This window comes from Odontesthes bonariensis, chromosome 9 (genome assembly GCF_027942865.1).
Source record: "Odontesthes bonariensis isolate fOdoBon6 chromosome 9, fOdoBon6.hap1, whole genome shotgun sequence".
NCBI lineage: Eukaryota > Metazoa > Chordata > Actinopteri > Atheriniformes > Atherinopsidae > Odontesthes > Odontesthes bonariensis.
In genome coordinates, this window is record NC_134514.1 from 12,940,017 (window position 1) to 12,952,370 (window position 12,354).

The 12,354-nt window shown below is 38.6% G+C and overlaps 1 protein-coding gene across 1 annotated transcript in view; it reads right to left on the minus strand.

Moving 5' to 3' along the window:
• Positions 1-7,267: 7,267 nt before the first annotated feature.
• Positions 7,268-12,354, minus strand: part of rtn4rl1b (reticulon 4 receptor-like 1b) — a 151,226-nt gene continuing 146,139 nt past the window's right edge. Inside the window, exon 3 of the mRNA XM_075474356.1 lies at positions 7,268-10,310. Coding sequence (XP_075330471.1) covers positions 9,417-10,310 — 894 coding nt within the window. The 3' untranslated portion in view covers positions 7,268-9,416. The remainder of the gene's footprint in view (positions 10,311-12,354) is intronic.

Below are 12,354 nucleotides of genomic sequence, written 5' to 3' on the forward strand. Positions count from 1 at the left end.
GTTGGAGATAGCTGGGCACTGACTCATAGAATATACGGAGGGAAAAATGTATAATTTTTCTTCCTTTGCTCCTTTGTTCAAGGAGAGCAGCTGTAACTTATAGCCCGCATAAAACCAGAGGTTTGCAAGATGGATTTATATAATGACGTCCACAAAATGATAACTCTCAAGATCTGTGGTGTCACCAAAATGAAAGCCAGCAGAATGAATTATTAGTCATTGCTTTTTTTTTCATGTTCACTTCAATACAATTACAACAAAGCCATTGATTTACGTAAATTAAATACTAGTCAAATAAATGAAAGCTATCATCATTATCAATATTGAGCGTCCATTGACTATTGTCAGTTCTGACACTTAGGTTCTCTGAGTAGGTGTGTGTTCCCTGAACATCTACAGAGTTTTGCTGGCGTGTTGTCAGATCTGCAGTTGTGTTGCATTTCAGCTTAACTGTTCATAAATTGAATTCACTTTTTCTTTTTATCACTATTCCTCTGCAATTTAAGTACACAGCCCAAGTTCTGCAAATTGTGGAATCCAGAGAAGATGCATTTCTGTGATAAAGTAAGAACATTTTGCTTCCTAAATCTTAGGTTAATGTATCATGGTAGGAATATTTATAACATTCCAGTGTTGGGTTAGAGTTGATTTTATACTTAATCTCATTACAAGATGGAATTGTGATTTTGGACCTGCTGCTGCTGCTGCAAAAAAACCTGAGAAGAGAACTGATGAAAAACCGTCTAACACTCCAACTAACAGTTCGGTTAAACACAGTTTTCAGCCTCTTAAGTGTTTTAAGCATCTGTTGTCTAACACTTATAACATACTTTCATCCTAACCTCAGACTGCTTTACTTAGACTTTAGAATACAAAATGTTGCCATTTATCTGCCATCTACACCACATTTGTATATGAAAACTTTAACTCTTTTACTAAGAGTTCCTGTTTCTGACCTCTGAATTTTAATGAACAGATCTTTGTAGGTTCTTGGCCTGCATAAACGTTACACAAAGCTGTTTTTAATATTACTTCTTCATCTTATCAAGATACAGGCTGAAGATGTTGTGTCAGTTTGTTGAATTAGTTATGCCACAATCACAATAGTTGAATATAGGCATACACAGAGTGCAGAAAACACAAAAGCAGGGGGGTTTAATAACCTTTTGACAGGAGAGAAGGGAGGCCCCTCCAGGAGTGACAAGCTTCATGGCTGCTTCAATGATGTCTTTATTCTCAGGCCTCCTCAACTGATTGTGTTAATTGTAAATGCAGTTTCACCACTGAAAGCGGAATCACTACATTAAACAGCAGAAAGACTTAACAGTTTCACACTAAAGGCTCAAAACTATTCAAAAAATGACTTCCAGGCTTCAGTGTCGCTATACCTTCCCCTGTTTGCCTTTCAAATAGTTTAATTTGCATGAGAGGAAACTGTCAAAATTCATGTTTGCTGCTTTTGACATCCACAAAACCAGGTAAACAAGTTAGAGAGGATGGCATTATTTTCACTACAATAATAAAAAATAAAAAAAGTAATTTTACTGAGATCTGGGATCTTAAAATAAGACAAACTTATATATTTTTAGGTTAGTAAGCTGACACACAGAACACTGGCAAGTAATTGTTTTAAAGAGAGGCTGATCCTCTCCTGTGCTGATGCAACGGAGGCTAGGTGCGTCCACACTTACCTCTGTAGGAGCTTCCAATGTTGACTGTAAACAACTAAAATCCTTCAGCAGGTAACACACTAGGATATAAACATAAGTCTGGAATCTTTTAAGATGGATTGTTCTCACGATCAATGAAACCTCACAAGTATCCAGCTGCCTTGCCAGGTACCTTGCAGCTGCCTCGCAAGACTTTCATCTGATAGTTTGGCCTTAGCTGTGCTCATCCACGACTCTTTTACTTATCTTCACAAACTGCATCATTTTGTGCCAGACAAGCCCGCATCACTGCTATCTTTAAGAACCTGAAACTGTGCTTTCATACTGCCTTTTGTATTTTGTCACATCTGGAGTATGTGAAGCAGAAAAATGAATGCAAAAATATTATGCTCAATCTGTAAAAGAAAGTAATTTTGCAAAATCAAATCTGAATCACGTGGGTATTGTGGCTGTTGAAGAGGGCTCCACATATGAAAGTGGACACTCTAACTATGATGGAGATGTGGTGGGGATGGTGCAGCTGGAAGGCAACGGCAGGTCAGTTCAGCTTTACAATCAGTCCACAATTGGCCCTGGCTTGGATGTTTTTTCTTTTTTTCAGATTTTATCATTTGACCATTTGATTTCATGAGAGCAAGCCTTGATGCCATAAAGCAGCCATGAGTGGAGACCCGCAGGGTGCAAGCTGTCTTTGTTTTTTTCTGTCACTGTTTGATTTCATGCCTTGTTGGTCTTTTGTTCTATATTAGTTTGTTTCCACATTTCTTTGATCAGCATGGAGTTAACATGAATAACAGAAATGATGACAACAAAGTTTGATGTACCCTAAGCCATAAACTTTTTTTTACAACAGCCAAATCAGCAACAGGGAAATATTATTCATGAAAAGTTATTCTAACTTCTCCAACGATCAACAAAAAAAAGCCATTTAACCTAAATGTATCATTACATGGAAACATGCCACACTAACTTTTGGTAATTTCTCTGCATATTCCATATGACTTGAGGTCAAGCAAGAGAGGATTAGCAAGCCTTTAATCCATGCAGGTGGTGGTGTGGCCTTGAGCTGTTCAGGTCCTCACACTTTAGTATGCAGGCCGGCTCCTTTGGTGAATTAGAGCACACAACTGCTCTAGGGGGATTTTAAGCCAAATAAATAGACAAAATAAAAGAGCTGCAATAAGAAAGGCTTTTATAGAGAAAGAAGTGATATTAGCTTTGTGATTGAGCGGGGAGAGTGGGATTCATGGAAGGAGAGGGAAGGGAAAGCCATCCTGGGTGCAAGTGTTGTGGCATTTTGTGTGTGCTTCGGCTTTTAATTATCATATCCCCCAGTGTGCTCTCTCTTTCCAGCTCACCCACTTTTTTCATCTCTTTTTCAGTTTTCTAATTGCATGGTTTTAATTAAAGCCACATAGCACTGACAGCGAGTCAATTAAAAAGCCAAGAAATCGGCACAGATAGTCAAAGGCTGTGATTTTTGGGGAGGGGAGCTTGGTGGTACTTCCAATTCATTTCTGTCAGAATTTGGTATTCACAATAATATCAAACCTTCAGATGAATCAGAAAGCTGCGTCTCGTCTGCATAATTAAGTGATGTTTTGTCTCTTATACTGATGCTACACTGGGGCTGATATTGTGTTGTGGTGATGTGTTTTGAGGGATTTATGTTCGTTGTATGATACCTATATAGGAAGAACACTCCTGTGAAATTACTCAGATGTGTTGTATCCACTTTTACTTTGTTAGTGCCTGATTATCAATTTGTTTCTTTTCTGTTTTATAACTGTGATTTCACATCTGGCTGTGTTTCATTGCTGTTTCATTTCCTCCCTCATGAATTCCAATTCCCTCTCCCTCTAACTGCTCAATTACAGATTTACTGTGGCCTCACAGTCTCCGTCCCTCCGCTTCCCTCATTTTCTTAATGAAAGCACATTCTCCTCATCCCATCTCTTAATTAAGCATCAGCATTTCTGTTCCGGCTGTGTCCTACCTGTTTTTATAAAGAGGACTTTCCAAGCGAATTTGGCTGGACTGTTTGTAGATTAGTCTTAGATTTCTTTTAAAATGAGAAAATTACAATTAAGCCTCCACCTTTGAAGTGCTTTCCAGATAAATGGGTCAACTTAGATGAGGGTAGAATATCTGAGAGAAACACACATTTATCACACAATTTTGTACATCACTCTTCCTTGACAAAAAGTGCTTCATATAAAACAAGTTTTTTCTGTTATTGCTTTAAGAATTAGGTTATACTGTAAACCAATATATCAGTGAAATTTCTGTTCTGCTTCTCATAAATCTACAGGATTAGACAATTTAGGTGTTGACTCTTTACAATGAATGAATTACTGATTTGAATTAAATTACATCCTATAAATTATAATTGTTGAAACACCAGGTGGATTCTCTTGCTCTTGTGTTTTTTTTTCTTGCTTGGAGTCTCTTGTATTTAGAATCAAGTAATGGTATACTCTAAAGGCTAGATTTCTGTAGATTTTAAATACCAGAAATGTATGACAAGGTAACATTATGTCATGCTAGTTTCTCAGACCTGTTGATATGTTAGCTGACTTTAATCAAGTTAGGATTGGCTCCACACCACAACCAGCAAGACAACTTTCTGGATAAAAACTTGTTGTTTGATGTAGGTGGTGAGATAACAGCTAATTTATCAACACTGATAGTGAAAGCTAATGCTTCATCACTCAGTATTAAAAGTTGATTGTGGTTCAATGAGATGGCTGACCCTGGTACTTTAAGCTCTCGCCTCCTTGTGTAACCTGCTCTCTATCCTTCTACTTCTAACTCTTTCAGATTCATCCAATCACTGAATGCATTCAGCTCTTTCTCTACATTTAATGTTGCTTTCATTTACTGCCACCCCAACTTCACCCATCAGCAGAGGACTCCACACCAGGTCAGGAGTGAGGGAAATAAACTGTTCCATCATGGCTAATAGGAAATTCATGCTTTCTGTGTCCATGTGCGCAAATCTATTGGGACTTTGCAGAACACATGGTTCTGTATATAAAACCTTTTAGTGCAGCTGTGCCGACACTTCCCATGCATGGGCATGTAATCTGTGTGGATCTAGTGTGGCCAATAATGTTGTGTCAGTGTTGGAGAATCGTTTGACTGACGCTGCTTTTACGAAATATAACAGATCTTGTATTATTCATTGGAACCAGTCACATAATATTCTTGAAAGGTGCGAAAGCCCAGATGCTGCAGTGATTTTTAAAAAAACTGGCAGGCAGTCTTCTTTTTTGGCGCTGGTGGGCAATCATGCAAAACATCCCTATTAGTTTGCAAATGTTTTCAACATATTCTTTGTTGATCTTTACAACCATTTATTGAAATAACCTGCATGATATCAGAACTTCAGATCCCAGACCTGCTAAGCAATTTGAATGTAATTACTCAGCACTTACATCCATGCACATGACCTCTCCTTCTTTGCCCATTTATCATTAAAATGAACTTTAAAAAAAGTTAAATTGAACACTCACTAGTGGATCAATTTCAATCACAGCGAGAAAAATTTAGAGGGGAAATAGAATTCCTGTTCTAAAGACCCATTAATAATAACGATAATAGCCTGGAATATCTACAGCGTCCATGTGACACTTTCATTAATATCCTTTCTGCTTTTAAAAGATTTATTGAACTTCGGTACACCGATCAGCCTTAACATTATGACCACCCATCTCACATTCAGTAGGTTCTCTGCACAGGGACAAAAAAGCTCTGGACAAAAAATATCTGAGGGTTTCCTGGAGTGTCTGGTAATGGGATATTGGCAACAGATCCTTTGGGTCCTGTGGGCTATGGAGTGGGATCTTTGTGGATTGGGCTTGATGTGAGATGCCATCAGATCCCATCTGATTGGTATCTTGGGAGTTGCCTGGTGAACACCTCAGATTATTTCTAGTGTTTGTTTAACCATAAGAAGCAGTTTTAGTGGGGCCCACTGCTGTCCTGCTGGGGACAGTTAACTCATCATGTGTTAAAGTAATATCCATATACATGCCAGGATGCAGGATTTTACAGCAGAACACTGCATTTTAACAAGATAGGCAGTATTACACAGTTCACCTGTCAATGGTTTTAACGTTGTGGCTGATCCTTATACATCAAACCATAGTTTGTATGTCATCTTTGATTTTCTTTGTTAGGTCAGTCAGGCTTTTATTCTAAGTTTAACTTCACTGTGCAGCCGATAAAAGTAACCACAAACCAAATTTCAAGAAACCTTAAGAAAGTAACCCCTCCAAAAAACAAACAAAACTGTAATTTACAGATTTCATCAACCAATATTTCATTCATAATACAGCATAGAAAACATATTTTTGTATTTCATAAAAAAAAATGTAATTTGATGGCAGCAACAAATCTCAAAAAAGTTTAAACAGGGTGGGATGCAGTCTCATTCTTCGGATTTTAGCTGCAGTAACACACAGTGTTACTACAGTGTTCTTTGTCATCTTCAACCTTTCATGGTGTCCCAAATGTTTTCATTTGGTGAAAGATCCGTTCTGCAGGTAGGCCAGTTCAACACTCAAACTCTTCTACTATGAAGACATGCTGTTTTAATTGGGCCTGGGCAGGTATGAGATTCTGATGGTATGATATTTTTACTTTTTAATAAGCAAAAATATGGTTTCACTGTATGTATTGCAGGGAAAGTAATTTTGATGTCTGGTCAAAAACTTAACCAGTTAACCAAATAATAATATAAAGAACTGAATTATTCTTAATACATTTAAAATGAATGCAGTCTCTTAAGAGATCTTAAACATTAGACTGTCATAAGTTAAGATAAAAAAGAATTCTCAATAATTAAAGACAAAGGAATCCTTCCACTTTAGTGAGCCTAAACCTGCAACTCATCAAGGTTTTAGGAGACATGCTCCCTTTCTACACATTTCTCTTTCATCCAAGAAATTAATTGATTTTGACTCTGTTATTTCAATGCTTAATGGTGGATGAGGCACCCATGGATTCCAAAAAGAATTTCGAATTTTGATTAGTCAGAATGGCTTTCCACTTTGCCTCATTCCATTTCAAATGAGCCTTGGCCCAGAGAAGACAACACCTTTTCTGGGTCATGTTCACACGGGGCTTCTTTTTTGCATGATGGAGGTTTAAGCTGCATTTGTGGATGGCACAGTGATCTGTGTTAACAGACAATGATTTCTGGAAGTGTTCCTAAGCCCATACAGTGATTTCCATGACAGAATTGTATCCGTTTTTAATGGAATGCTGCCTGGGGGCCCGAAGATCACGCACATCCAGTACTTATTTCAGCCATATCATATGTTTACTTTATTTCTGAGAGACTCTGCCTCTTTAAGATACTCTTTTTATATCCAATCATGTTACTGACCTGTTGCCATTTAACCTAATTAGCTGCATGTTCGTCCAGCTGTTTCTTTTTAGTTCCACTTCTGGTCCAGCCTTTGTTGACCCTGTCCCAACCTTTTCTATGTTCTGTTGTGAATAAATGTTGGTTTATCAAATTTGCAAATTATTACATCATTTTTTTCTAACATTTTAACAAAACATTCCAACCTTTTTATAATTGGAGCTGTAATATTTACCCATTACATTGCATATACATTTTTTATGTGCACAGGAAAAGGGGGCTCATTTGTTGGAAGCAGTTAAAGTTTAGCCAGCAGCATCTAATCAGGGGAGACACATTGCAAAGTGCAGCAAAGATAAAGGGGAAGCAGGGTGGGGAAAAGCTAAATTTGCTGACAAATTTGATTTCTGGTTTAAATGAATTAACAGAAATGTTTCTGCACATGAGCCCCGTCGTAAATGCAGCAATAAACAGATGCAGATTACAAAGGTAGACATAAGAAGATATAGATTTTAATGTCTTTATAAACATCTTTGTACTGTTGTTCTTTGATGATAACTTACTGAACAATCTAACTATGGCAAAGAAAAAAAAAGATGAATCGGCAAACAGTAGAACAAGAAAGAGGGGAGTGAGAAACTGTGCATTAACAAACAGAGGGTTCTAAAAATATCAAATGGAAAATGAACAAATCACCAGAAAATCAAAAACTGAAACACTCCTAACAGGAGGAGAAGAAAACCCTGTTATCATCATTGATGTAATTGATATTGTTTTTTCATTGTAATACAGTAAATGATTAATACCAGAACTGCAAAATGTCCTATCGTCTCCATTGGTACCGGAACAGTTCACATTATTGATACAAACACCACCATATCAGTACATTTGAAGGAGGCACAAAAGCACCAGAAATACAGCAAGATGTCCCGTTATAGTCTGCAAGTGCATTTTACTGCATCCCCCTCATTACGTCAGAAGCGATTGTCTTGGTCTTAGATCCACACATCCATGGACAATCACATCAGTTAATGTAGAGACATAATTGTACATGATCCCAGTTTTGCCATGCTCCATTGTTCTTTTAATCATTTATTGATCGTAGGAGTAATTTAAGGTACACACACTTTTTTTTCTGCAGTCTTGTTCTTGTATCCCTTTGAAGTTAAGTGATTAAGAAAAAAATGTGTTCCTCACATTCTCAGTGAAGATGAGGGAGGGATGTCCTCACTGAGGAAGGAGCAGTTCAATACAACCTCACCCGAACACTGAGAAACCCCAGTTTGACCCTTGATCCCTAAGGCTCCTGGCAGCCCTGAAGCAGGGATGCTCCTCTAGGTCCATTTTGTGTCTTAGAAAAATTAAATGAACAACAAGATATAGACAGACTCTTCATTATTCACAGCTTGATCTCCCAGAGACGCACATCAGTTTCCAAGCGAATGAAAATAGCAAATGGCCTTGTCATCTTGGAACAATTAGCAGCTTAATCTTCAGTTGCACAGGAGAAAAGGGTATAATTAACACGTCAAAGAGAGTTAGGTGTAAAAATACTGTCTCGGCAGATGTAGTAATATGCAGGGATTGGGTTTTTATGATTTGTTATGACTTGTTGTAGTGTACAAGTTTTAATGGTTGTTCTTTTTATGGCTGTAAAAATCTGTGGCATTAGATTTTTATTCTGTAGTGTGATGGCATATCCCTTTGTTTAATGATAACTGATGATCTGCTGGCATGTCCGCACTTTACCTCTCTGTTAATGAGAAACACACCCAGTTGTTCTGAATAAAAGTTGCAACAGAAAAACCCATTTGGCAGAAAGTATGAGAGCAAGATAAGACTCACACTGGATGCTTTACAGATTAATTGACTTTCCATTTATACCCTCTAGCATACCCTCGAGCATACAAAGGTTGAGCTACGAATTAAAGCTCGAAGGAAAACTTCAAGACTCTCAGAGTCATCTGGCTAATAAGTTTGACCTCACTAGCTCCATCATCTCTTACTTTTGACCAAACTTTGGTCATCTAAGCTCCAGCTGAGTGATAAACAAAAGTTAACTAAACATACAGCACACCAAGATGTATGGCAATGAAATAATACTGACATTGGCAGTGCAAGCTTAGTTTGAACTCACCTTTTATCATTCTTAGTCCTTCTATTTTTTGTGCTCTGAATCTTTCTCTTGTAGATATCTAATGCTTTGATATTCATTTCTGTTTGAAGAGTGAAGTTCCCTACAATAACATTTACACATATAATCACACCCATACACGCGCACACACATAAGACACAGGCCTTGCAGTGTAGGAGCAAGAGAAGGTCTGAGGGCTATGCTATTTTTTGTGATTAGCATTTGTTAAACCCTCTGAAGGTCAACGGAGAATGTAGTCAGTATGTGTTGCTATCAAGGCCACAAAAAGGGCTTGGGCGTGTAGTAAGGACTTGAATAAGGGGGCATTATTGTTGGCTTGCTGAACCCCACTAGGGGGGCGAACAGTGGTCCGGGGAATGCACTTGTGCTTCCTCCTTGTGACCGTGCCATCTGGGGACGTATGGTCATGTTTCCCCCCCTCTGTGAAATCTGGGGCGGAATCCTCTTTGTCTACCATGACCTCTTTTGAGTTGTGAACCTCATTGTCTCCCTTCTCCTTGCCCACCCTGTTACGAGGCTTTGTGCAGTTCCGAGGACGCCCAGGCCTCGAGGGATGCACTATGTGGGTCTGCACCCCAGAGCCCACTGCGACTCCACGATTCATAGATGGATTCACTGTGCCTGATAAATTGTTAGTCTGAGCTCTGGACTCAGAGTTAGAAACAGTCAGTGAACAGTTGGGGAAGTCCTCCTTGCGCAACTCTTTGAGGTCTTTCCCAACTATATAAACTGGCGCCTGGCAACCAACTGAGGATGTCGAGCCTCGAAAACGTTTTAGCCATTCCCATAGAGACAGGGCCTTACAGTCACATGACCAGGGGTTGTCATTGAGGCGTAGATATTCCAGGGCGGGCAGCATGTCCAGACACTGCCCAGACAACTCTATCAGGGAGTTGTTGAACAAGTAAAGGGTGGTGAGACGTTTCAGGTCATGAAAGGCTAAACGGTCAACCCATTCAATCTGGTTTTGGTGCAGAAGCAAACGGTCCAAAGCTCGAAGACCTCTGAAGGTGTTCTGATTAAGACTCCACAGACGGTTTCCATGCAGGAACAGGTGGCTAAGGTTGTGGAGATCAATAAATGTGTCATCCTGCAGGTACTTCAGATGATTATCCTGAGGAGACACAGAGCATTTTGCAGTGTTATGCATTGATTTTTACTCCAAAAATGCTTGTTTTTTATTAGTGTAATCTGCAATACATCTACAAACAGCAAATCAGCACCATGCACACAGTGTGTTGCACATGATAATAACCTACAAACTAAACTCAAACAAAACAAAGGAAGAATGAACTCACTGACTTATAGACCAAAAGGAAAGCCACGAGAAGGATGAATACAACAGCAACATTAATCATCTTGCAACTAACTGAGGTGACTAGAGAGCTATAAGTTCTGGGTAGGTTGATGAGTGAGGTGTGAATGAGATAAGGGGACAAAACCAAGACAACTGAGAACATCTGGGGGTATGCTAGGAATAAAGCTCAAACTAAACACCAGACAAGAACATAGAAAACAGACAAAGACTAAACCAAGGCTCTGAGAAATAATTAAACCAGCGCAAAGACTGGGAAACCAAAGGAAAACCAATACACAAAAACCATGAACCATGACAGGGTCTTAAACATCTTAGCTCTGTGTCTCACTAACACATCCCCTCCCTTCCAGCTTTTTTTACGAGGAACTTATCTTTTGTTTATAAGTAATAACTACAGGATGACAACCACACACTTGGCATCTAATATTGCAGTAGTCAGTGTGTCACCGCACCAATGCCTAACAGCAAATTGTTGCATAGTTTTTAACAAAACAGCAGCTTGACACAATGGGAAAATGGATGAGTGTTATGGTCAAGTTCTCCCTCTCCGTCATGTCTGTGAGTTTTGGTCATGTATTTAGTTCCTGGTTAGTTTTTAGTTTTGCCATGCTTTAGGCTTCTCTCATGTCTTATGTTAGTTTTCAAGTTCCTGTTTAGTATTTAGTTTGTGCCAATATTTTCATTAGTTTCTCTTGCACTGCCATCACCTTCACTCACGTCACCTGTGTTTTTCCCCTCAGCTGCACTCACTCACCAATCACTCCCTCAGTATTTAGTTTCCAGGTTTCCCATGTATCAGTGCCAGATCCTCACTGTCACCCATGCTCCTTTGCCACAGTTATTTGTACCAAGCCAAGTTTGTCCTTTTATTTAATCATAGTCATGTTTTTGTTTTTGCCAAGTTGTTTCACAGTTTAGTTTTTGTAAACTGGCTCAGCTGCGCTTTTTGTTGCTCTTAAAAACCAATGTTCTTGTTTTGGAATATCTGCATCCGTGTCCTACCTTCTCCACGCCACGACACGCACCAAATGTGTCACTCTTGTCACTGATGTTGTACCATCCTCGCAAGAAATTTACTTTTACAAAAACAAAGACTCATATATATCAATGGAACATCTCTCTTATTTAACTTTAAACAGGCAGCGGTCTACTCTCAACAATATTTTCTGTCTTCACAACAGCGTGACCACACAGTCAGTGACTGATCGCTTGTAAAATATTTATCTTGAACATTGTGTGTGACTGTGGCCTACCACACACTTTGAGTACAACTACTGGATTTACTGATATCACATGTGTGGCAGAATTAAAACGAAGCTACAATGTCAGATACTCTCAAAATAAAAATGGCAAACTTTTGCTGTGCATCACCTCAGATTTGGTGTGACCAACTTGCTGGTGTTTGTTTACACAACACATAAGAAGCATGATGCAATTAAGTTTGTGTATTAAATGTATTAGAAGCTGACCCCCCCCCCCCTCTCCCTTACTAGCCTTTCCACCATTTTTTCTGCTAAAGGGGGACTAATGACAAATTAAAAAGTATAAAATGTTAATGCTTAACAGGGGACCAGACGACCCTTTTAAAGTTCTAAACATTTTAAAATTGGAGCACCAGCACAAAATATTTGCTCTGTTTGCATCAACTTTAATGTAGCACTTTAATTTTCCCCCACAACTTGACTGTATGACTGATAAATAAATTATTTAATCATAAACCAACAATTTACAAAATGTTTTTGTTTTACTTTAGATGGAGAATGTCAGAGTAATGCATTATTTTACAAGAGAAAAAAACCTCATTCTCTAATGTTCAAATTTCCTAAAATCAGTCCCTTCG